This window comes from Mesoplodon bidens, assembly GCF_964165515.1.
Source record: "Mesoplodon bidens genome assembly, chromosome: 18".
NCBI classification, from domain to species: Eukaryota; Metazoa; Chordata; class Mammalia; order Artiodactyla; family Ziphiidae; genus Mesoplodon; species Mesoplodon bidens.
Window position 1 is genome coordinate 54,053,749 of NC_138175.1, and position 20,879 is coordinate 54,074,627.

Here is a 20,879-nt window from a genome sequence, read left to right on the forward strand (position 1 = left end):
TCACAGCTGGCTTCAGGCTCTTGGTAATGCCAGTGCAGTCCCATCTGGGGCAGGAAGTTCGATTCCAACTGCATCTTTTTTTAAAATTTGTTTCCTCTGTGGGGGAGGGAAGATACTTGAAGACTACCCATACCACTTATGAAACCACCGATGTCACAAAAACAATGTCATATCACCTAATGTATCATAATGCCAGAAGCTGAAGTCCAGGCTAAAATATCTCATTGTTTAACTTACCGTTTGTAATACATTAACGGAAATGGTTAAAAATCAGTTAATGGAGCCAATCACGCATTCAGCTTATCTAAAGAAAAGTTTCCTTATGGTTAGGAGGCAATTTTAGGTACCATTTTAATCTCCTTACCTATTTATCATTTTGCCTTTCTCCAACTTACTTTTATCTTCCTTATTTTTAAAAAATTTAATTACCCTAGCATAAAAAAGAAGGGAGCTGCTTTAGATTAAAAGAAATTTAGGCCATCTAAGTACGTGTTTGGTCATTGTTTGGATCTTGATACAAATAAAACAATTGTAAAAAGGCATTTTGAGAGAATTGGGAAAATTTGATTATGGATTTAAATGTTCAGTGATATCAAGAAATAACACAATTTTGTTAGGGGTGTTAATGGCATAGTGGTTATGTGCAAAATTTTCCATCTTTTTAGAGATGCCTGTCAAGAATGTAGAGGTAAAATGATATGTTGGGATTTGCTTTAAAAGTGTTCATCAAAGAAAAAGAAAAGGGATCGATAAAGTACATGTGACAAAATGGTGATACTGCTGAGTGCAAAGCAATGCACTCTTTTACCTTGAAATATATTGACAAACTGCATTGGAGCAAGTCGTTTTGGTTTCCACCCCCACTAGATCACCTCTGAGCCGGCTCATTTCACCCAAACCCTCCCACCCTAATGGACATATTATTTCCAACTTTAATTAACATGACAAAGGTAAAATGCTATGTCATTGGACTCTCTGTTAGCACTTATTAATTGGTGAAGATGAGCGGCTTTCAGATATTTGCTATTTTTAATATTTTTTGCGTGTTTGAAAAGCCTGCTTAGTTTCCTTCCCCGTTAAAAAAATAAAGTATTAAAAAAATAAAAATAAAGTATTTCTATTTTCCTTAGTTTTTATTGATCAGTAACATGTATTTATGTAGTTACAATGACTTTCCCAGTTTACAGTATCGTTTTCAACTTGGTTCATGGAGTCTTATGCAAACAGTTCAATATTTTACGTTCTCCGGCTTTACTGTAATAAGAAACTCTTTTTCCAGTCTTCAGGATTATACAGCGTTATGCTTTCATTTGTTACGTTTACATTTTTAATCCACCTGGAACGTATTTATGTTCTAGGCCAGTTTCTGGCTCTTCTCCCAGAAAACAACTAGCAGGTGTTGCTTAGCAACCTCCACTTGGGTTGGAGTTCGGCTTCTTTTCGGGGTGGGAAAAACAGCTGCACTCCCTTCAGAGTTGATTGCAACCTTAAAGCGTTGCCTAGTAACCCCGTTTCGGATGCTGTGATTGGACCCTTCACACGACCCCCCCATCCCCCCAAGCCAGAAAGAACTTAACCTAGAAACCTAATCTGTCTTTTAGAAAACAAGGGCAGCGTGCGCGTTGCACGGCAACCAGGTCTCCCATTGAAACTAGTGTCGGAATGGTCGCCCCGCTCAAAAATGGCGGCTGACGCACCGCTTTCAATATATTTCGCTCTCGACAGTTCTGCCAATAATTCAGTCTCCCACATCAGGCCCCCGAAGGGGTTCGCTAGGTCCTTTTTGAGTCTTGCACACACTGGGTGCGAAGGAGGATGGAGATAAACCTACCAGCCTTGGGTGCCCCGCACAAACATGGCCGCTAGAGCGTCAACAGCGACGCAAGGCCGTCCGGCGAGGGTGCGCGCGCAGCGCAGGCGCACTTCCGCTCATCCCGCAGTGGCTACGGCGGCGGTGGCGGCTGCGGCGCGGGGCATGGTCCCTGGGTCGGAGGGCCCGGCCCGCGCCGGGGGCCTCGTAGCTGACGTGGTGTTTGTAATTGAGGGCACGGCCAACCTGGGGCCCTACTTCGAGGGGCTCCGCAAGCACTACCTGCTCCCGGCCATCGAGTGAGTGCCGTTTCCGCGACTCCAACCCCGCCCTCCGACTTTAGTTTTCCACAGTCTCTTGCCTCACCCCGACCTTTCACCTCCGACCTTCACAGGTATTTTAATGGTGGTCCTCCTGCCGAGACGGACTTCGGGGGAGACGTGAGTCTTGGGACTCTTGAGTTTGAGGGAAGAGGGAAGCTGGGAATCCGGGCTCCTGGGTCTGAGAGAGGAGGGGGCGGGGACCTGGACTCCTGGGTCTGAGGTGGGAGGGGCTGGGGTCTGGACTCCTGGGTCTAAGGGACGGGGAGCTGGGAGCCCCAACTCCCCTGAGGGAAAAGGGAGCTGGGGGTCCCAGATGAAGAATGTTTTTGTCCTCCCCTTCCAGTATGGGGGGACCCAGTACAGCCTCGTGGTGTTCAACACGGTGGACTGCGCCCCAGAGTCCTACGTACAGTGTCACGCTCCCACCAGCAGCGCCTATGAGTTTGTCACCTGGCTCGATGGCATTAAGTGAGCTCTTTTCTGGGCTTTGGGAAGGGTTGGGGGACCCTGTGACGGACCGCGGAGGAATGGTGGCTTGGATTTGAGCTGCAGGATCCATCCCCTCACATTAGTTGGCTGAAAAGGACTGGGATGGGGATTGTGGTTTTATCCCTAAGTCACTTCTGTGGTCGGTTCTCTGTGCTTAGCTGATGTTGCTGTCTGGCTGGCTCGGAAGTAGAAAGAACTTCCCAGTCAAGGAGGCCTGTGGAACTCCAGCACCCACGTGTGATTCCTCCCTTTTCAGCTTGTTGCTTCTCATTTCTACTCTAGTTCTCCATTTTCAGATGGAGGCATTGAAGCCTGAGTGCAAGAGGGGTGGGGCTAGGCCCAGATAAGCTAGGCCTCTGTGCTTTGGAGTGAATTGTGATAGTTCCCATTGCAGGCTCTTGCAGGTGCAGACAGACTGGGGCCACAGCATGGCTCCACCACAACAGAACTCTCTGTCCCCTGTGTCTCATATAATTTGTCTCTAAAACGGGAAGGTTAGTAGTCTTTATAGTTATCGTGTTACTTATTCACTATTGGGTAACAGATTAAAACTTAGCAGCTTGGGACTTCCTTGGCGGTCCAGTGGTTGGGACTCCACACTGCCCCTGCAGGGGGCACAGGTTGATATCTGGTTGGGAACTAAGATCCCACATGCCTGGAGGCACGGCCAAAAAAAAAAAAAAAAAAAAAAAACTTAACCTGCTTAAGACAACAGACATTTATTATCTCATGTGGTTTCTGTAAGTAAGGAATTCAAGGGTGGCTTCGATGGGTTGTTCTAGCTCAGGGTCTCTTGTGGGATTGCAGGCACCATGACTTTGGGCTGCAGTCATCCAACAGTTTGATTGCGACCGGAGGATCCATTTACAGGGTGGCTCACCCTATGGCTATTGGCTAGAGGCCTCGATTCCTTGCCAGATGTTAGCCTCAAGGTGTCTCCATGGGGCTGCTTGAGTGTCCTCCAACAGCTGGCTTTCCTCAGCCTGAGCAATCCAACAGAAAGAGCAAAGAGGAAACCACAGAGCTTTTTATGATCAAATCTTGGAAGTCACACACCATCACTTCTGTCACATTCTGTTTAGTACACAAGTCAGTCCTGTCCAGTGTTTGAGGGGGCGTGGATACTAGGAGACGAGGAACATTGGAGACATGGTTACCGTGACTTTGTAGGGATACTTCGTGAATTAAACGAGTTGATGACTCTTTAAAAGAGTGCCTGACAAGTATTAAGTGCTACCTAAGCATTTGCTGTTGTTTCGTGTTTCAGTTTCTTGGATTGCAGATGGATAGTAGTCGTCCATGTCTCAGCGTTCTTGGGAGGATCACAGGACCTGATTTCCATACTGTGTTCAGCTCAGGGTCTGGTCAGAGTTCATTAAATAACACCAGTTCGCTGTTACCTTTGTACGTCCCTGCAGCAAATGTTTGTTGAACACCTGCTTTGTTCCAGGCTGTATGCGCTGGACTGGGTGCTGCATGTTCACTGCAAAGTTGACTCTTAAGTTTCCCCCTCATGGTCTATAGAATTCATGGTCAGGGTAGAGCAGGGTTTCTCAGCGTCAGCACTGTTGACCCTTTGGGCCAAATGATTCTTCGTTATTGGGGGGGCCGTACTGTGCATTGAAAGGTGTTCAGTAGCATCTTCAGCCCCTACCCCCGCAGATGCCAGTGGCTACTTCCCTCCCCCAGTCTGACAAACAAAAATGTCTCCAGACGTTGTCAGATATCTCCTTGGGGGCAGAATCCACCCCGTTTAAGAACCTCTGGACTAGATTGTGGTAAGACTTGAATAGTGTTGAATGGGGGCTCCTTGAGGCCCAAGTCCAAGTCTGATGTCCCTCAAGTCTCTAGCGCCCAGCACAGGGCCTGGTACAAAGGAGGCCTAAGGAAAACTTTGTTGAACAAGTGAGTAAATGAATGAATGCCCAGAATGCACTTCATACTCTGGTTCCCCCTGGTAAACTCCTATATAAACATCAAGACCCGACTCAAATGTCCTTTCCCTGATTCTGGCAAGCAGCCAGTTGCTCTCTCCTCTGACCCCATTGCTCCCAGGTGTTTCCCTGTCACAGCTTCACACCTCTGGACTGTGAATGTCCAGGACTTGGGTGTTTCTCCTGCTGTTTGCTTCCAGCTGGGGCCTGGGACCCAAGAGGCCTTAGGAGACCTTTGCTGAATAAATGAACAGGTGAAAGCTGTGGGGAAGATAATCACCAGGAAACCAAACCTTCTGGTGGCTGTCAGGAAAAGCAGTTAAACCCCCTTCTTTAAAAATGTTAAGGGCACTGGGAAGATAAGAGGGAAATGCTTTCTGAATACTTTCATTCCATATTCACCCTCCCCTTTAACCAACCTAGAATACACTGCACCTGTAACCAAATAAAAAAGCTTTGTGTGCTGCATGCTCCCCAGAATCCTCCCAATCAGCTGATAAACATTTTAAGCCATTATTTAATATTCACAGTCGTCACTGTTTTATCAAGTCCTATGTAACTATCTAAATTCAGTTTCTGTGGCATTCAGGGCCAGTCTGTAACAGAGATCACGAAGAAAGTCAGCAAGTTTTGTTCACGCTTGGAGAAATCTTATCTTTTCCTGGAACATCCATCACTTACGGAACAAAGCAGGCAGTGTGATTTTTGAAACGTCCTTGCTTTGGAGAGGTTCATTTCTGATGCTACATTTTCCTTTCTGACAAGAGGGGCGGTTTCCCCTCCCCCCTACAGCTAGTGACCCAGCATCAGAAAGGCTAGGGTAGGGACTTCCTTAGTGGCTCGGTGGTTAAGAATCCTCCTGCCAATGCAGGGGACATGGGTTCAAGCCCTGGTCCGGGAAGATCCCACATGGAGCGGAGCAACTAAGCCCATGCGCCACAACTACTGAGCCCTTGTGCCACAACTACTGAAGCCTGCGCGCCTAGAGCCTGTGCTCCACAACAAGAGAAGCCGCTGCAACGAGAAGCCCGCACACCACAACAAAGAGTAGCGCCCGCTCGCCACAACTAGAGAAAGCCCGCGTACAGCAACAAAGACCGATTGCAGCCAATAAATAAATTAATAATAATAAAAAAGGATTAAAAAAAAAAGGCTAGGATAGAAGGAAAATAGCCCAAGTGTCTTCCCCATACCGTTGCGACAGTGCGTTTGGGCATTTATTCATTCATCTGTGCCTTCATTCATTCAACAGATGTTTGTGGGGCAAATTGTTCCAGGCACCGAGGAGTCGGGGTGCGAGGCAGGCAAAGTCCTCGCCCTCTTGGAGCCAGTGTTTCCCCGGGGTGCTGGGCTGGGCAGGGGTCTGGCAGTAGGAAGTCCCTGGTCAGAGCTGGCTGCTGTTCGTGTTCCTTCAGTCCCCCTGGGGGGCTCCCGGGGCCTGTTAGCCCGTGAAAGTGGGTGGTGAGGACTCAGTGGTGTGACATCGGGCGGAACAAGTGGGGCCAGAGGCATGAGGATGAAGAATCGTTTCATTTCTACTTTATGTTTATTACTTGAGGGGTTTATTTGAAACTTTATGATATTTAAAACGTATTTTGCAACTGGTCATGCTTTCTCCCATTCCCCATTGTTTTTTTTTTTTTTGGCCGCGCCACACAGCTTGTGGGATCTTAGTTCCCCGACCAGGGATGGAACCTGGGCCCTCGGCAGTTGAGAGCGTGGGGTCCTAACCACTGGACCGCCAGGGAATTCCCTCTCCCACTGCCCGTTTTTCTCATTTCTTGGACAAAATATTTGTTACGTGTCTCTCTCTGAGCTGGTAAAAGATGGCTTATGCTTACTGTTCAATAAGAAGAAAAGCCAGCTTTGGGATCTCAAAGTGGTCAATGGCACTTTCCTTCATAAATTAGTTTTTAGAAATTGAGGTGAAATTCACATAACACACAGTCATTTTATTTACTTTTTATATTTATTTATTTTTCGCTGCATTGGGTCTTCATTGCTGCGCGCGGGCTTTCTCTAGTTGCGGCGAGCGGGGGCTACTCTTCGTTGCGGTGCGCAGGATTCTCACTGCGGTGGCTTCTCTTGTTGTGGAGCACGGGCTCTAGGCGCATAGGCTTCAGTAGTTGTGGCACACAGGCTTCAGTAGTTGGGGCTCGCGGGCTCTAGAGCGCAGGCTCAGTATCTGTGGCGCATGGGCTTAGTTGCTTCACGGGCTTAGTTGCTTCGCGGCCTGTGGGATCTTCCTGGACAGGGCTCGAAGCCACGTCCCCTGCATTGGCAGGCGGATGCTTAACCACTGCGCCACCAGGGAAGTCCAACACGCAGTCATTTTAAAGTGAACAATTCAGTGGCGTTTAGTACATTCAAAGTGTTGTGCAACCACCTTCTCTATTTAGTTCTGGAACATTTTCATCACCCTAAAAGGAGACCCCGAATGCTTGAAGCAGTTGCTTCCTGTCTCTCCCCTTGCCCCCTCACCCCTGTCTCCTTAGCCCCAGCCATGAAGATGGCTTGATTTCTTCCAGCACAGGAAGCTGGCAGTAAGGTGGGTCCAGAGTTGGTTCATTTATCGGGGTCTCCCCCAACTCTGTGCCATTCAAATTCCTGTGCAAACCGGAGTCTCGGTGGTGAGGAAGAGGAGGGCTGGGGAGTGGGTCATGGGGAGGAACAGTGGTGTGGCCTGAGCACCCTGAGAGTGGGAGCAGAGGGCAGAAGTCTACACTGGGAAAGCATTCAGGTAGGGCACAGAGGAGTCATGCTTCTGTGGCTCACTTACTCAGCAGGCATTTCCCGGGACTCTGTGTGTACTTTTAGAGCTGGCTCAGACCACTGGGTCTCCCTCACTGAGGGCTGCACCGTCTGGAGGGGAGGTGGGCTGTGGAAGGAAGCTTGACATTCGCGGTATTGGGGGACACGTGATGTGATCGAGGGTGGGCCCTGAGATCAGGGGGCAGGTGAGGAAGGCTTCCTGGAGGAGGATGACACTGGGCTGGGTGTCTGGTTAGGTAAGCAGGGTTTCCACCTGTGCCAGAAGGGGCAGCGGTACATGGTCTTGGGGCGGACAGCACAGGCAGATGCCTGGGCGCGTGGCTGATCACGGAGTCCAGGGACACCCAAGAAGCTCTTGAGGACTTGCACCCAGAGAGGATGGAGTGGAAGGTGGGCAGGGCCCCAGATGCCCAGCTGAGGGCTTGGCTCTATTCTGGCCTTGATGGCCAGGGTTGGATTTGAAGCCATTTGTTTATGTAACACACAGTTCCCAAGGCCTCCCTTGTGCCAGGCTTGGCGGGGTGGGGTTGGTGAGGCTGGCGACAAGGGAGGTCACAGACCCCGTCCCTGCCTTGTCGGGGAGACAGGTGCCGACACAGACACAGGGCCATGGTTCAGAGCAACAGGGCCCTTAGGGCTCCCAGAGCGGGGCCCAGTCTGCACAGATGTCCCCTGCGGCAAAGGGTCAGCCTTGCGACCACGTGACCCAAAGAATCATGGTGATAACAGCTGCAGTCTAGCAGAGGCCTGCCACAGGCCTCACGGGGACGGACACTGGTGACCCCTCTGTAGATCAGCTGGGGGAGAAACCCAGATCTGTGTGTAGTAGTTTCCTGGGGCTGCTGTAACAGTATAAGAAACAGGGTGGCTTACAGCAACAGAAAGTTTTGTCTCGCAGTTTTGGGTCCAGGAGTCTGAGATGGGGGGGCAGGGCCGTGCTCCCTCTGGAGCTTTAGGGGAGGGTTCCTTTCCTTCCTTGCCTCTTCCAGCTTCTGGTCGCCCCAGACATTCCTTGCCCTGTGGCAGTGTCATTCTGATCTCCACGTGGCGTTCTCCCTGTGTCTCGTCACATCCACATCGCTTTTCCTCTGAGTGTGTCTGTCTCTGTGTCCCAAGTCCCCCTTCTTATAAGGACACCGGTCATATTGGATTAAGGCCACCCTAAGGGCCTCATTGTAGCCTGTTTACCTCTGTAAAGACTCTGTTTCCAAATCAGGTCACATCCTAAGGTGTGGTGGAGGGCTAGGACTTCAGCATACCTGTTTTGGGGGACCCAGTTCAACCCATAACACTGTGAAGACAGAGGAGGCCCCTGCACCAGGCTGGGAAGCTGGGGTGAGGCCAGGGCAGATGGCCCAGAGAGGGCAAGGTGCACAGGGACTGGGACACAGCACAGGATCCTGGGCTTAGAGTCCTGGACCCTTTCTCTGTTCCATCTTCTGATGGGGCCTCTCGCTAGAGGGACTGCCTTGCAGGAGATGATAAATGTCCCCTGTCCTCGTGCCGGCACTGGGGATAGAGCAGGAAACTCTGCAGTGTCCCTGTCCCAAGGTGCCCAGTCTACGAAGAGGGATGGCACAGGTTCGGGCCCTTCCAGGGTGGCCCAGGGGCTGGGGGCTGGAGCCGCAGGGCCCCCCGGGGGCTGACCGACCGCCTGGCCCCCTGCAGGTTCATGGGCGGGGGTGGCGAGAGCTGCAGCCTCATTGCAGAAGGCCTCAGCACAGCCCTGCAGCTGTTCGACGACTTCAGGAAGATGCGGGAGCAGATGTGAGTGGCCCGCGTCGGCCTCTGGCCACCGCGCACGCAGCCGGCCTTGCCTGTCGTGGGGCTCCGCCCCCAGCCGCACTGTGGGGAGGTGGGTGGGCTCCGCGTGCCCGACACTTGGGGCCAGGAAGCAGGCGGTGTCCAGGCGGTGTTCTGCTGAGGACACCTGGCCCGTGCCCAGTCTCGGTGTCCTCATCAAAGGGGAGCCGGCCCTGGGTCTGCTTCCTGCCTGCCCTGCTCGCCCGGTGTCTTAGAGTGAGTCAGGAGCCTCTTCCGGGCCTCAGTGTTCGCAGCCGTGAGATAGGGGCCTGACTCCTGACTTCCCGTGGGGCGGAGGACTTGCACCTCTGCCGGTGCCGGCTCTGGGTCTTTCCTCAGGGCCCCTGTTGCCACGCGCTCCACATCTTTCCTTGTCCTCGGCAGCGGCCAGACGCACCGCGTCTGCCTCCTTATCTGCAACTCGCCCCCGTACCTGCTGCCTGCTGTTGAGAGCACCACGTACTCTGGGTGCACGACGGAGACCCTCGTGCAGAAGATTGGGGAGGTGAGGACTCCTGGGTCTGAGGGAGGAGGGCTGGGGCCTGCCGTCCTGGGTCACAGGATCATCACAGACTCCGTGGCCAGCTCTGCTGCCGCCTGTTGGAAGAACTATAACCCAGAATTCTCTGGGGCAGCTAATACAGGTCTTGGGGTCTCCTGTCCCAAAGCCTGATGGGATTTGGTTTTAGGGCCCAGCAGGTGTGACAGCCAGGGCTTGGCCTGGTGGCTTTGTCCTGACTGCTTGTCCCCTCTCCTGTAGCGAGGAATCTACTTCTCCATCGTGTCTCCCCGGAAGCTGCCTGCCTTGCGGCTTCTGTTCGAGAAGGCAGCTCCTCCGGCCATGCTGGAGCCGCTGCAGCCGCCAGCAGATGTGAGCCAGGACCCGCGGCACATGGTGCTGGTGCGGGGGCTTGTGCTGCCAGGTGAGGCCCAGGTGCTGCTGGGGGGACGGGGGTGGGAGGGGCGTCCTCCCCGGCTTCTTCTGACTTGGATTTTCTTCCCGTCTCTCAATTTCCTTCTCGTGGGGCTCGATCGTCCATCCTTGGCTCTCAGTCGGAGGTGGCTCAGCCCCCGGCCCCCTGCAGCCGAAGCAGCCTGTGCCCCTGCCTCCAGCACCACCCTCGGGGGCCACGCTCTCAGCAGCCCCCCAGCAGCCTCTGCCCCCTGTCCCCCAGCAGTACCAGGTGCGAACATCACCAGGGAAGGGACACGCCCTGGGGCCTTGCGGGAGCCCTGGCCCCTTGGGAGAGACCTAGCTGGATGTTGGGCCTTGGGGGTGATGGGCGTCTCCCTTGAGACACCTGGAGGGTAGAACTTTTAGGGCTGGGGAATCACGTCCCTGTGGGGTGATGGGAGTCACGAGCTCCTGCGATATTGGGGCTGGGGAGGGTGGTCCTCACCAGCCCTTCCCCTCTACTGCCAGGTCCCTGGGAACCTGAGTGCAGCCCAGGTCGCTGCCCAGAACGCAGTGGAGGCCGCCAAGAGCCAGAAGGCTGGGCTGGGCCCTCGCTGTGAGTCCTGGGCGGGGATGTGGCAGGGCGGGGCGGGGGGCAGCCGGGCCACTCTCCACACACCTGCCCCCACCGCTTCCCTTGGTCTCTCCCGCAGTCTCGCCCATCAACCCCCTTCAGCAAGCCGCTCCAGGAGTGGGTCCCCCCTACAGCCAGGCCCAGGCCCCCCCGCTGCCCCCAGGGCCCCCCGGCGCCCCCAAGCCACCTCCTGCTTCCCAGCCCAGCCTGGTCTCCACTGTGGCCCCTGGCCCGGGCCTGGCACCCCCTGCACAGCCAGGAGCACCATCCATGGTAGGTACCTGCCTTCTGGCTGCTAACACAGTGCAGGGGAGGAGCAGTTGGCCTTTCTGAGGAGGGCCCAGGGGCACGTGGGCCTTGTTGTTCAGGGTCCTCAGGGGCTCATGGAGCTTGTGCTACAGGCAACACCGAGACTAGCGGGTCCGGGGGCAGGATCATGGAGTTTGTGGTTCCGGGTGGGTGAAGGCTGTTCTGAGGAGCCCGAGGAATCCTGGGAGCGCAGGACATCAGGGGCTTGAGAGTCTTTGAATCCTACAGGGTCAGAGCATTTATGGTCCCAGGCTCGGCCCCGTGGTGTTCTGGGCCTGGGGGTGCAGAGGAAGGGGCCTCCGTCCCGTTCCCCTTGTTGGTTTGTCCCTCTCTCAGGACACTCCCTCCCAGAAGATGGTCTGACCCTGCCCCGTGGCCCTCCTTCCTCCCCTCTGTCAGGCGGGCACCGTGGCCCCAGGCGGGGTGAATGGCCCTTCTCCGGCCCAGCTCGGGGCCCCGGCCCTCGGCGGGCAGCAGTCAGTCTCCAACAAACTCCTGGCCTGGAGCGGGGTCCTCGAGTGGCAGGAGGTGAGTGGGTCCATAGGGCCAGGCCTGGTGGGGTGCAGGGTTAGGCTGGGGCCCCCATGGGGTCGTGGGACTTGTGGTCCTGAGGATAGTCCCAAGGACACGTGGGATTTATAGCCCGGAATTCAGGATTAAGAGAGGTCTTGGGGGCTTCCCTGGTGGCGCAGTGGTTGAGAGTCCGTCCGCCTGCTGATGCAGGGGACGCGGGTTCGTGCCCCGGTCCGGGAAGATCCCACATGCCGCGGAACGGCTGGGCCCGTGAGCCATGGCCACTGAGCCTGCGCGTCCGGAGCCTGTGCTCCGCAACGGGAGAGGCCACAACAGTGAGAGGCCCGCGTACCGCAAAAAAAAAAAAAAAAAAAAAAGAGAGAGAGGTCTTGGATTCTCGGTCCAGGGCAGATCCAGGGGATGGTGGCATCTAGGGGACAGAGGGCTGTGGGATTCGGGGGCAAGAGGAGGAGCCCCAGCGTTTGTGGAATTTGAAGGCTAGAGGATTGTGGGGTTGATGGTCTGGCGGAGGGGCCCAGGGCTCGTGGGACTTAAACTGGGGTGGGGGTCCTGAGCTTTGGGGCTCCCAGGGTAGGGCAGGAGAGGCCAAGGGGATGGAGGCTCGGGGCCTTTCTCACCATGACATGCTCTTCTTCCCCTCAGAAGCCCAAACCTGCCTCCGTGGACGCCAACACCAAGCTGACTCGGTCACTGCCTTGTCAGGTCTACGTGAATCATGGCGAGAACCTGTAGGTGCCTGCTGGGGGTGGGGTGGGCAGTGAGCTGGGGTGTGCATCTTCCTGACACCCCTCCCGTTGTTGCCCCAGGAAAACAGAGCAGTGGCCCCAGAAGCTGATCATGCAGCTTATCCCACAGCAGCTGCTGGTGAGTGGTGGGAGAGGACAGCCGCCCACCCCCTCCCGCCTCTGTCCTCCCCCGCCTCACGTCCCTGCTCCGCTCGCCGGCTGACGTCAGTGTCTCCCGCAGACCACCCTGGGCCCTTTGTTCCGGAACTCAAGGATGGTCCAGTTCCACTTCACCAACAAGGACCTGGACTCCCTCAAAGGCCTCTACCGCATCATGGGCAACGGCTTTGTGAGTGGGGTGGGCGGGTGGGGGACAGGTGTCCACTCCTCATCGTCCTGGGCCCAAGGGAGCCAGTTTTGATGGTGGGGCTGCCTTTGTGACCTCACGTTCCTCAGCCTTAGCTTTTTTTTTTTTTTATAATTGCAACATGCACCAGATTGAGGTCCATTCCATGTTAAAACCCGTGGCTCTGACGGGGTTTGCTGGGTTGGCTTCCTGGGGCCAGGAACGACAGAAGTGTATCCTCTCGCACTTCCGGAAAAGAGGCGTCTGAATGAAGTCAGGGTGTCAGCAGGGCCGCGCTCTCTGAAGCCTCTAGGGGAAGAGCCTTCCTTGCCTCCTACAGCTGGTAGTCCCCGGCGGGGTCGGCTTTAGGCTGCAAAACTCCAGTCTCTGTTTCTGTTGTCACATGGCTGTCTTCCCTCTGTGTGTTTCTTCCCTGTGTGTGTGTCTCTGTCGTCTTATGAGGACACCAGTCATTTGGATTGGGGTCTACTTTAATGATCTCATCCTAACTTGTTACATCTGCAAACACCCTATTTCCAAATAAGGTCACATTGACAGGTGCTGGGGTTTGGAACTTCAGCATGTCTTTTTGGAGGATACAGTTCAACTCATAACACTGAGGGAGGCTCTCTAAATAGAGCGGAACCAGTTGAGTACATCCTGTGGGCCTGGCACTTTTCTAGGAGAGGGGACTTTTCGCGGGTTACCTCATGGAATCCTCAGGAAAGTTCTACAAAGAAGGTGATCCTGAGAGTTGGGAATCCCTTCCACTGCAAATAGCAGTACACCCAACCAGCAGAGTTTTTAGAGCAGATAGATGATTGGGGCGGAGGCTTACAACAGCAGTTTACTCTTTCTCCTAGTCCTGTGTGCGTCAGCTGGGCTCAGTTGGGCTCGTCTTGCCTGGGGACTCTTGGGGTTACCGTCAGGTGGCGGCTGAGACTGTGGTCATGTGAAAGCTCACCTGGGCTGGAGGTGCAATTTGGCCCACTCACGTGGTGCTGTCAGTGGGGTTCAGCTGGGCCTGGCCATCCGGGTGCCCGCATGTGGCCTCCCCGTGTGGCTTGGGCGTCTTCACAGCATGGCGGCTGGGTTCTGAGAGGGATGTCCCCAAACTGAGCATTGTACAAGCAGGCATTCATTTGTGACACGTAACAGGACATCCAGAGGTGAGCAGCTCTCGGGGTTAGTTATGTAGCCCCATGACGTCAGGGCCAGGATCTCTGGGGTTCTCTTGGCTTCTCTCTCGTGGTGGTAAGATGGCTTTCGAAGCTCGAGGACTCTTGTTTGAAGGCAAGAAGGAGGCGTGGCATCAGCCGTGTATTTCCCTTTCTTTAGGAAAGCACTTTCCCACGCTCTCAGGCAGGCTTCCCTTCACGTCTTGGGCCAGACCCAGGCCGCTGGGCCACCCCTGGCTGCAGAGGAGAGCATCGGGGAACAGGCACCCATGAGTGCCCTGGGACCCAAACATGTTGCTTCCCAAACGGAATCGGGGTTCTCTGCCCAGGGGAGAAGGGCAGATGGTAGGCGACTAGCAGGTTCTGCCTCGTATGAGAAAGCAAGGCTTACTTGGCCAAGGTTCTACAGGGGGGACCTCAGTCTTATCAGCCCCTCCTCCCCCAAGAGCCCACCTCCTGAACACCCTGCGTATTACGGCCTCACCTGACATTCGCTAATGTATCCCGGATACTTCCTGTGTGTCCAGCCATGGGCAGGATGCCTGATGTGTATCTGCACATCCCAGAGTCACATCCCTTGTGACGTTAGTGCTGCCACCCGAGGTTCTCACTGCAGGTACTGAGGCCCAGAGGGTGTGGCGCCCCCAAGGGCCTCTTGGATTCCCAGTCAGTCACGTATCTGCCACCACCATTGATCACATGGTTCCAGTGTCAGCTCTGTGTTGAAGCCCCTCCCTCTCAGCCGTGAGCCCTCCCAGTGGGGCTTTGAGGAGGGCAGCCTCCCGTGGTGTGGCACAGTTGGTGGGACTAACTCTCTGCTCTCCTGCCCGGTGGTCAGCAAGTGAACAGGTGCCCAGCCTCGCCCTGTTCCTGTGGGCACCCAGCTCTCTGGAGCAGCCTCAGGCCACACCTGAGTCTCCTCAACCTTTCAGAGCAGAAAGCTTGCCACTCCCGGCCTGTGGGGCCTCTAGAACCATCTGAAACCTGGAGGGGTGGGAGGCCTCCTCCTCCGGGGTGTGACCAGCTCTGATCCTCTCCCACAGGCGGGCTGCGTGCACTTCCCGCACACGGCCCCCTGCGAGGTGCGCGTGCTCATGCTCCTGTACTCGTCCAAGAAGAAGATCTTCATGGGCCTCATCCCCTACGACCAGAGCGGCTTCGTCAACGGCATCCGGCAGGTCATCACCAACCACAAGCAGGTCCAGCAGCAGAAGCTGGAGCAGCAGCGCGGGGTGAGTGCCCCAGAGCTCCTGGCCCCAGAGCTCCTGGCCCGACCCCACAGCGCCCTCCTGGGGCTCCAGCGCTGGACGCTTACTCCTGCCAAGTTCAGCCCCATCCCCATCCCCATGTTGCCATGCACCGTTTCTCTCCTTTTTTAGTGTTCTTGTCGAATCTCTAAGACACAGCCCCCTCTTGGGGACCTGGGAACGTAAGGTTTACTTCCCAGACCCGCCCACCCACCGCAGAAAAGGTCCTCAGCTCCTGACAGGTTCCCTCTCAGGGCACAGACCCTCCCCGACATGGGGACACCCCGCCAGCCACTGATCTGCTCCCTCTCTCCCCACACAGATGGGGGCACAGCAGGCACCCCCGGGGCTGGGCCCCATTCTGGAAGACCAGGCAAGGCCCTCGCAGAACCTGGTGAGGACAGGGCCAATGGGGTCAGGGCCCGGGCGGGGGAGGCCCCAGAGGAGGCTGTGATTCATTCTGACCCCACCGCAGAGGTCAAGGTGTCTGGGGGCTCTGCCCTCACCCCCGTCTCTTCCTATCAGCTCCAGCTCCGCCCACCGCAGCCCCAGCCGCAGGGTACCGTGGGGGCCTCTACGGCCACGGGGCAGCCGCAGCCCCAGGGTGCTGCCCAGGCACCCCCGGGCGCCCCACAAGGCCCTCCCGGAGCGGCCCCCGGCCCGCCCCCTCCCGGACCCATACTTCGGCCCCAGAACCCCGGGGCCAACCCCCAACTGCGGAGCCTCCTCCTCAACCCACCACCGGTGAGATTTGGGGGTGGGGGGCAGATGGGAGTTGTGGGTCCTGGGCCCTGACAGTTTGATTCCTCTCATCTTGGAGGCGGGAGGTTGGCTTGATCGGAGGGTGTGACTGGCGGCCCGCCTGGCTCCTCCCCAGGTGTCTGATGTGGGCTTCTGCTAAGATTCCTTAGAAGCTACCCGAGGGGCTGGGGGAGGTGGGGGCTCCCCACCAGGGCCCTCTGAGCTGTTTTCCTTGTTCTCCCAGCCCCAGACCGGGGTGCCCCCGCCTCAGGCCGCCCTCCACCACCTCCAGCCACCAGGGGCCCCTGCACTGCTGCCCCCACCGCACCAGGGCCTGGGGCAGCCCCAGCTGGGGCCCCCGCTCCTGCACCCGCCGCCACCGGCCCAGTCGTGGTCTGCACAGCTTCCCCCGAGGGCTCCACTGCCAGGTAAGGGGGTTCGGGGAGGCCAGGGTCCTGGACTGAGTATCCCAACAGCCCCTGGACCGGAGCCCCAAGACCAATGACTTCTGGGAAGTAAAGTTCTGGGAGTGAAGAATAGCGGGTCCCCCGTGGCTTTTGGGGCTCTAAGGGCTCCTGGGGGACCAAGGAGGCAGGAGGTCTCCCCACCATTCCCCTCCTGCGTGTCTTCCTGGGGTTGCTGGGAAGCGCAGTCTTAGGGCCAGAGAGGTATGTTGGGGGATGGGCTCCCAAAGGCTTAACGGGAAACAGACTATCTGTGGTCACATGGCGTCAGAAGGCGCCTCTGTGGGTCCCCCCAGGGCTTCCTAGACCACTCAGTGCCTTGGGCTCCCAGAGGAGGAGGGAGGAAGCAGGCCCAGGGCCCTCCAGGGCCCTAGGGACTACTGGGAGATGCAGTCCCTTCCCCACTGCCCCCCAGGTCAGATGCTGCTCAGCGGGGGTCCCCGGGGCCCGGTCCCCCAGCCGGGCCTGCAGCCCAGCGTCATGGAGGACGACATCCTCATGGACCTCATCTGAACCCCCGACACCCAATAAAGTTCCTTTTAACACACGCCCCGGCTCCCGTCACTGACATCCCCCAGGACTGGGCAGGAGGAGACGGGGGGAGACACCTCTGTCCTTGTTCTCGCTTCAACAGACGTCCCTGAGGCCCCGGGCTGGTGAGGCCAGGGCCTTGGCGGCGAGTCAGGCAGTCTGGTACAGCCTGGCTCTAGGGAGGTGTGGAGGCAGCAAGCAGGGCCCACAGGACCACGTGCACTCGTGGAGCTAGAGAGGGTGCCAGGTGGGCCCGGAGGAGGCCTCTGAACCAGCTGGGCTTGGCAGCATTTGTGAGAAGCAGGAGTCAGGGAGGCTGGGAAGGCAGGCACTGGCGGTCTAGGTGCGGAGACCACAGAAATGAACGTGTGGGGGCAGGAGGAAGCTTGGGGTGGTCAGAGGAGCGAGTCCATGCTTCTGAAGCATGAGCATAAGGGAGGGGGGCCTAGAGAGGTGGGCAAGCGCCAGGCGGGGATGGGGCTCAGATTCCAAACCACGCAGCTGGAGGCTTGTCCAGGGGATGCAGAAGAGCTGCAGGAGGCCACGAGCAGGGGCCAGGCCTGGGTCGGCTGGCTCTCAGAAAGCCCCCTCTGGGCTATGGGATGTGATGGGGCAGGACGGAAGGCAGGTAGGGGTCTGGGGCAATTTCCCTGGGGAGAGGAGAGGCCAGAGGAGGGGCTGGGCCGAGTCGGGGGGCAGGAGGGGTGAGGCTAGAGACTAGTGTGCTGTGCAAAGAAAGCTGGGGGCATACGGGTGGGGTCGAGGGCAGTGCCCAGGACCTGGCCTGGTTGTGTGGTAGGCAGTGGGCCTCCCTGAGGCAGGGAGCTGGGAGAAGGAGCCAGTAGTGAGTGCTGATGGTCCAGGGACATCCAAGTGACCAAGGCTGTGTTGGGAGCTCAGGATGTGTGTCCTTAGCAACAGTATATGTTTGGTGGTTGAAGACACCAGAATGGATGAGGTCTCATGTGGAGAGGGCAGGCTCCAGGTCCCAGGCAGAGACCTACCTTCCAGGGCTTTGGACAGGGTGGACAGTGGAGCCATCCTGGTGATGGGAAACCCGGCAGGAACGTAAGGAGGATGTACAGGTTTGGGATGTAATGAGGCAAGGGGCCTCAGGTCGTCCTTACAGAGACGTCCAGGGGACAGCTGGATACAGACACGTGGCTGGCACACAGGGGTGCTCTGGCCCGGGGGCAGAAAATTAGTTGTCTGTTGTCAGACCCTAGAGCAGTGTTGCTCAGAGCGTGGTCCACAGCTGGACCACCAGCATCCGCATTGTTTGAGACGCCGGTTAACATCAGATTCCTGGGCCCCGTCCCAGGAGAGAGGTTGCAATCTGGTGGCCCGTGGGCCACTCTACAGATGAGTTTTGTTTGGCCTTCCCTGTGTTAGCATATGTGGCATTTTTTTTCCTAACAAGTTAGTTGTAAAAATCAGGATGATTCACACACGCACACACACACACACACACACACAAAATCTGCAGTCTTGGCTTCTCTTGACAAGTCAGAAGATCTGGCACCCCTGGGCCCGCCCTTCTGCCTAGCAAACAACGGGCTGGAGCTGCCCCTTTCAGTGGGGCGTGTGCTCTCTGGTTCGCCACAGTCCCCACCACTCCCTCTTGACTCCCCTACCACGAGGCAGGAGGCTGTTGCCTTTGCCACGGGGCTTGCACTGTTGTTGTTCCTGTGGTAGTGTTCGGAGACAGTGAAATCTTTCTTGTACCCATGTCTCTACCAAAAGTGGCAAAACGAAAGAGAGAACGAGAGGGCCACGTGTTTCGAGAGAAATGGGAGCGAGCCTATTTCTTTGTGGAGGTGAAGAGCATGCCTACGTGCTTAATATGCAAAAAAATCGTGTCTGTGTTGAAAGAATACAACCTGAGGCGTCACTATGAATCCAAGCACAGTAAGAGCTTCGACCAGTACACAGAGCAGACGCGAGACGCGATACTCAATGAACTGAAAAAGGGCCTCAAGTGTCAGTAGGGCTGGTTTTGGGAAGCGGACGGGAGCAGTGGCACGGCTGCCACGCACGGTTCCGGAATCACGTGAAAAGAGTCACCTGGGCATTCCAGCCTACCGACAGCGAGTTTATAAGGGAGCAGAAATGACGCCTCCCGAACAGAAACTCATGTCTGTCTGGACCATCCTTTAAGTCCAGCAGGCGTCTGCGTCCCGTGGGGAGGTGAAGAGAAATCCGAAGACTGACAAGTCCCGTTGCTTGAACGAGTCAAATCAATCGTGGCCTTTTCTATCGCTGCTCATGAACTGTTACCACCCAGTTAGCTTTATTTATTTGTGGTGTGGAGAACCTTGATGTGACCGAAGAAATCTGTGACACGGTGCCAAGGCAGGCCCGACACCAGGCAGTGACCTGTTTTCTGTGTTGAGAGAAATGCAGTTTCACGGAGACTGGTCAAAATGCCTGGGCACAGCTACAGACCGTGGTGGTGATCAAACGATCAGTGTCACACGGGACCGACGGGATGCCTTGATCCGAGGACTCAGGTCGTTGCATCAATCACCAGGCACTGACCTTACTAAGAAAGTCAATGGAACACACGACACGACGTCCGTGACAGGCTCGTGTAGCTTAACCACGGGCAGGCCGGTGATGAACTTGACCCGATGTGTTTTATAGAAGCTCTGTGACCTGGTCGTCACAGGACGGGTGGAAGCAGTCTGAACCGTTGCAGTCCATCCACTTGGTTCATTTCAGATGAGGCAGAAGCCACACCTTGGTTCCCCTGAGAAGGTCAGTCAGAGACTTTTGATCGAGGTTCCAACCCTTCTGAACACTCTCTTTTCTCCGCAAGGACGTACACAAACAGCTACTTGAATGTATGATCGTGTTCACCCAGTCCTGGCAAAAGTGGGGAAGTCGTTGGCAGGGAATATTCTGCCTCCCTTTCGTTGCTGCAGTTGGTTTCCAGAAACGAAAGACATGGCCCAGACCACGTCCACCCAACTCGTGGGGTTAAAGACCAAATCCCCCCAAGGGCTCTCCACGTCCAGACTTGATGAAAACAAACTAACACTGTCCACTTTGCCTTTGCTGGTTAATGTCGATCGTGTGAATGCAGACCGCAAATAGTAGTTATTGAACGAACTACAGGGCAGTAAGCTGCTGGTTCCTAAGTGGGTTCCATCGGAAGATGACAGCCCTACACCACTCTCCAGTAGTTGTCCTGAATCTCCGTGTTTGGAAGTGGCCACGCTTGTGAACAGCCGTTTTCCGTTACAAAACTGAATCAAGTTCAATATCGCTCCCAGCTTCAGGAGTCCAGGTTGAATTCTCAACCACCCATCCCACCATGACATCCAAGGCCTGACGTTGACATCCGGGGGCGGCAGGGATGATGTCCGCCTCCCGGCTTCAAGTCAGGGAGCCAGAAGAGTTACGACAGAGAAAAAAAATTTTAGTAATTAAATATTTCTATTTTTCAATTTGTATTTTTTCAATTTTGGATTTGAAATATAAACTCCAGTATCATACATGTTTGTATTATGTTCCATGCATTCACCAGAGTTCAGTAAAGATTCCATTTGATTATATTTCTGGCCGTCGACTTTTCTTATACCTGGCAAGTTCACTCATTTATGTGGCCCACCTGGCTCCTGCCGGCATTTGAGTTTACGATCCCTGCCCTAGAACCATCTAGAACCATCTAGAACTGTCGAAGCAAATCCATCCGGGGGCGGGAGGGAGGCTGGGCGTCAGCATTTGGAACAAGTTCCCTCGGCGATTCTGACGCAGATGAGAGATGGAGCAGGAGATCCCGGTGGCGGTCGAAGGAGGGAAAAGCGGGTGAGGTTTCCCAGGCAGCGTGCGTAGCAGGGGTTTCTGAAAACTCAGATGGCTCCAGGGACCAGGCAGGTGATGGAAATGTGTGACGCGGACGGGTGTAAGACGACAAGGATTGATGGGGACTGTGGCGAACTTGGGGAGTGCTTGCCCCGCCTAACTGCATTCAAATTAAAACCAAAAAACACTGTGAGGACCAAACAAAATCCGCTGGTGGGTCTCACGAGGCCACCGGGCCGCCATTTTGTGACCTCTGGAAGAAGAAGACGCGAGGACAAAGGACAGAGGCCAGAGAAGGACCCACGTGTGAGGGTTGGGTGGGGGCTGGGGGGCAGGC

General features: G+C 55.7%; 1 protein-coding gene across 5 annotated transcripts; it reads left to right on the top strand.

The window, feature by feature from the left end:
* The first annotated feature begins 1,921 nt into the window (after window positions 1-1,921).
* MED25 (mediator complex subunit 25) lies at window positions 1,922-20,292 on the top strand. 5 transcript variants are annotated; one of them, XM_081215892.1, is made up of 18 exons: window positions 1,922-2,109; window positions 2,205-2,250; window positions 2,477-2,601; window positions 8,997-9,095; window positions 9,516-9,636; window positions 9,892-10,054; window positions 10,185-10,315; window positions 10,555-10,642; window positions 10,740-10,933; window positions 11,369-11,497; window positions 12,146-12,231; window positions 12,310-12,367; window positions 12,470-12,577; window positions 14,796-14,984; window positions 15,322-15,393; window positions 15,525-15,743; window positions 15,985-16,168; window positions 18,479-20,292. In XM_081215892.1, the coding sequence occupies exons 1-18, from the start codon at window positions 1,976-1,978 to the stop codon at window positions 18,721-18,723; spliced, it is 2,391 nt and encodes a 796-aa protein (XP_081072018.1). In that variant the 5' UTR covers window positions 1,922-1,975; the 3' UTR covers window positions 18,724-20,292. The 5 variants fall into 5 exon arrangements, with proteins under 5 accessions (XP_081072018.1, XP_081072019.1, XP_081072020.1 ...); XM_081215893.1 differs by lacking the exon at window positions 18,479-20,292 and adding an exon at window positions 16,620-16,752; XM_081215894.1 differs by lacking the exon at window positions 2,477-2,601 and having other exon boundaries at window positions 1,982-2,109.
* The last annotated feature ends 587 nt before the right edge of the window (window positions 20,293-20,879 follow it).

Excerpts from the sequence above, each read along its gene's own strand:
- MED25 (XM_081215892.1), top strand. The coding sequence starts at position 1,976 with ATGGTCCCTGGGTCGGAGGGCCCGGCCCGCGCCGGGGGCCTCGTAGCT. Across the intron at positions 12,232-12,309 it reads GTGAATCATGGCGAGAACCT|GAAAACAGAGCAGTGGCCCC; the intron begins GTAGGTGCCTGC and ends TTGTTGCCCCAG. Across the intron at positions 16,169-18,478 it reads CCCGAGGGCTCCACTGCCAG|TGGCAAAACGAAAGAGAGAA; the intron begins GTAAGGGGGTTC and ends CTCTACCAAAAG.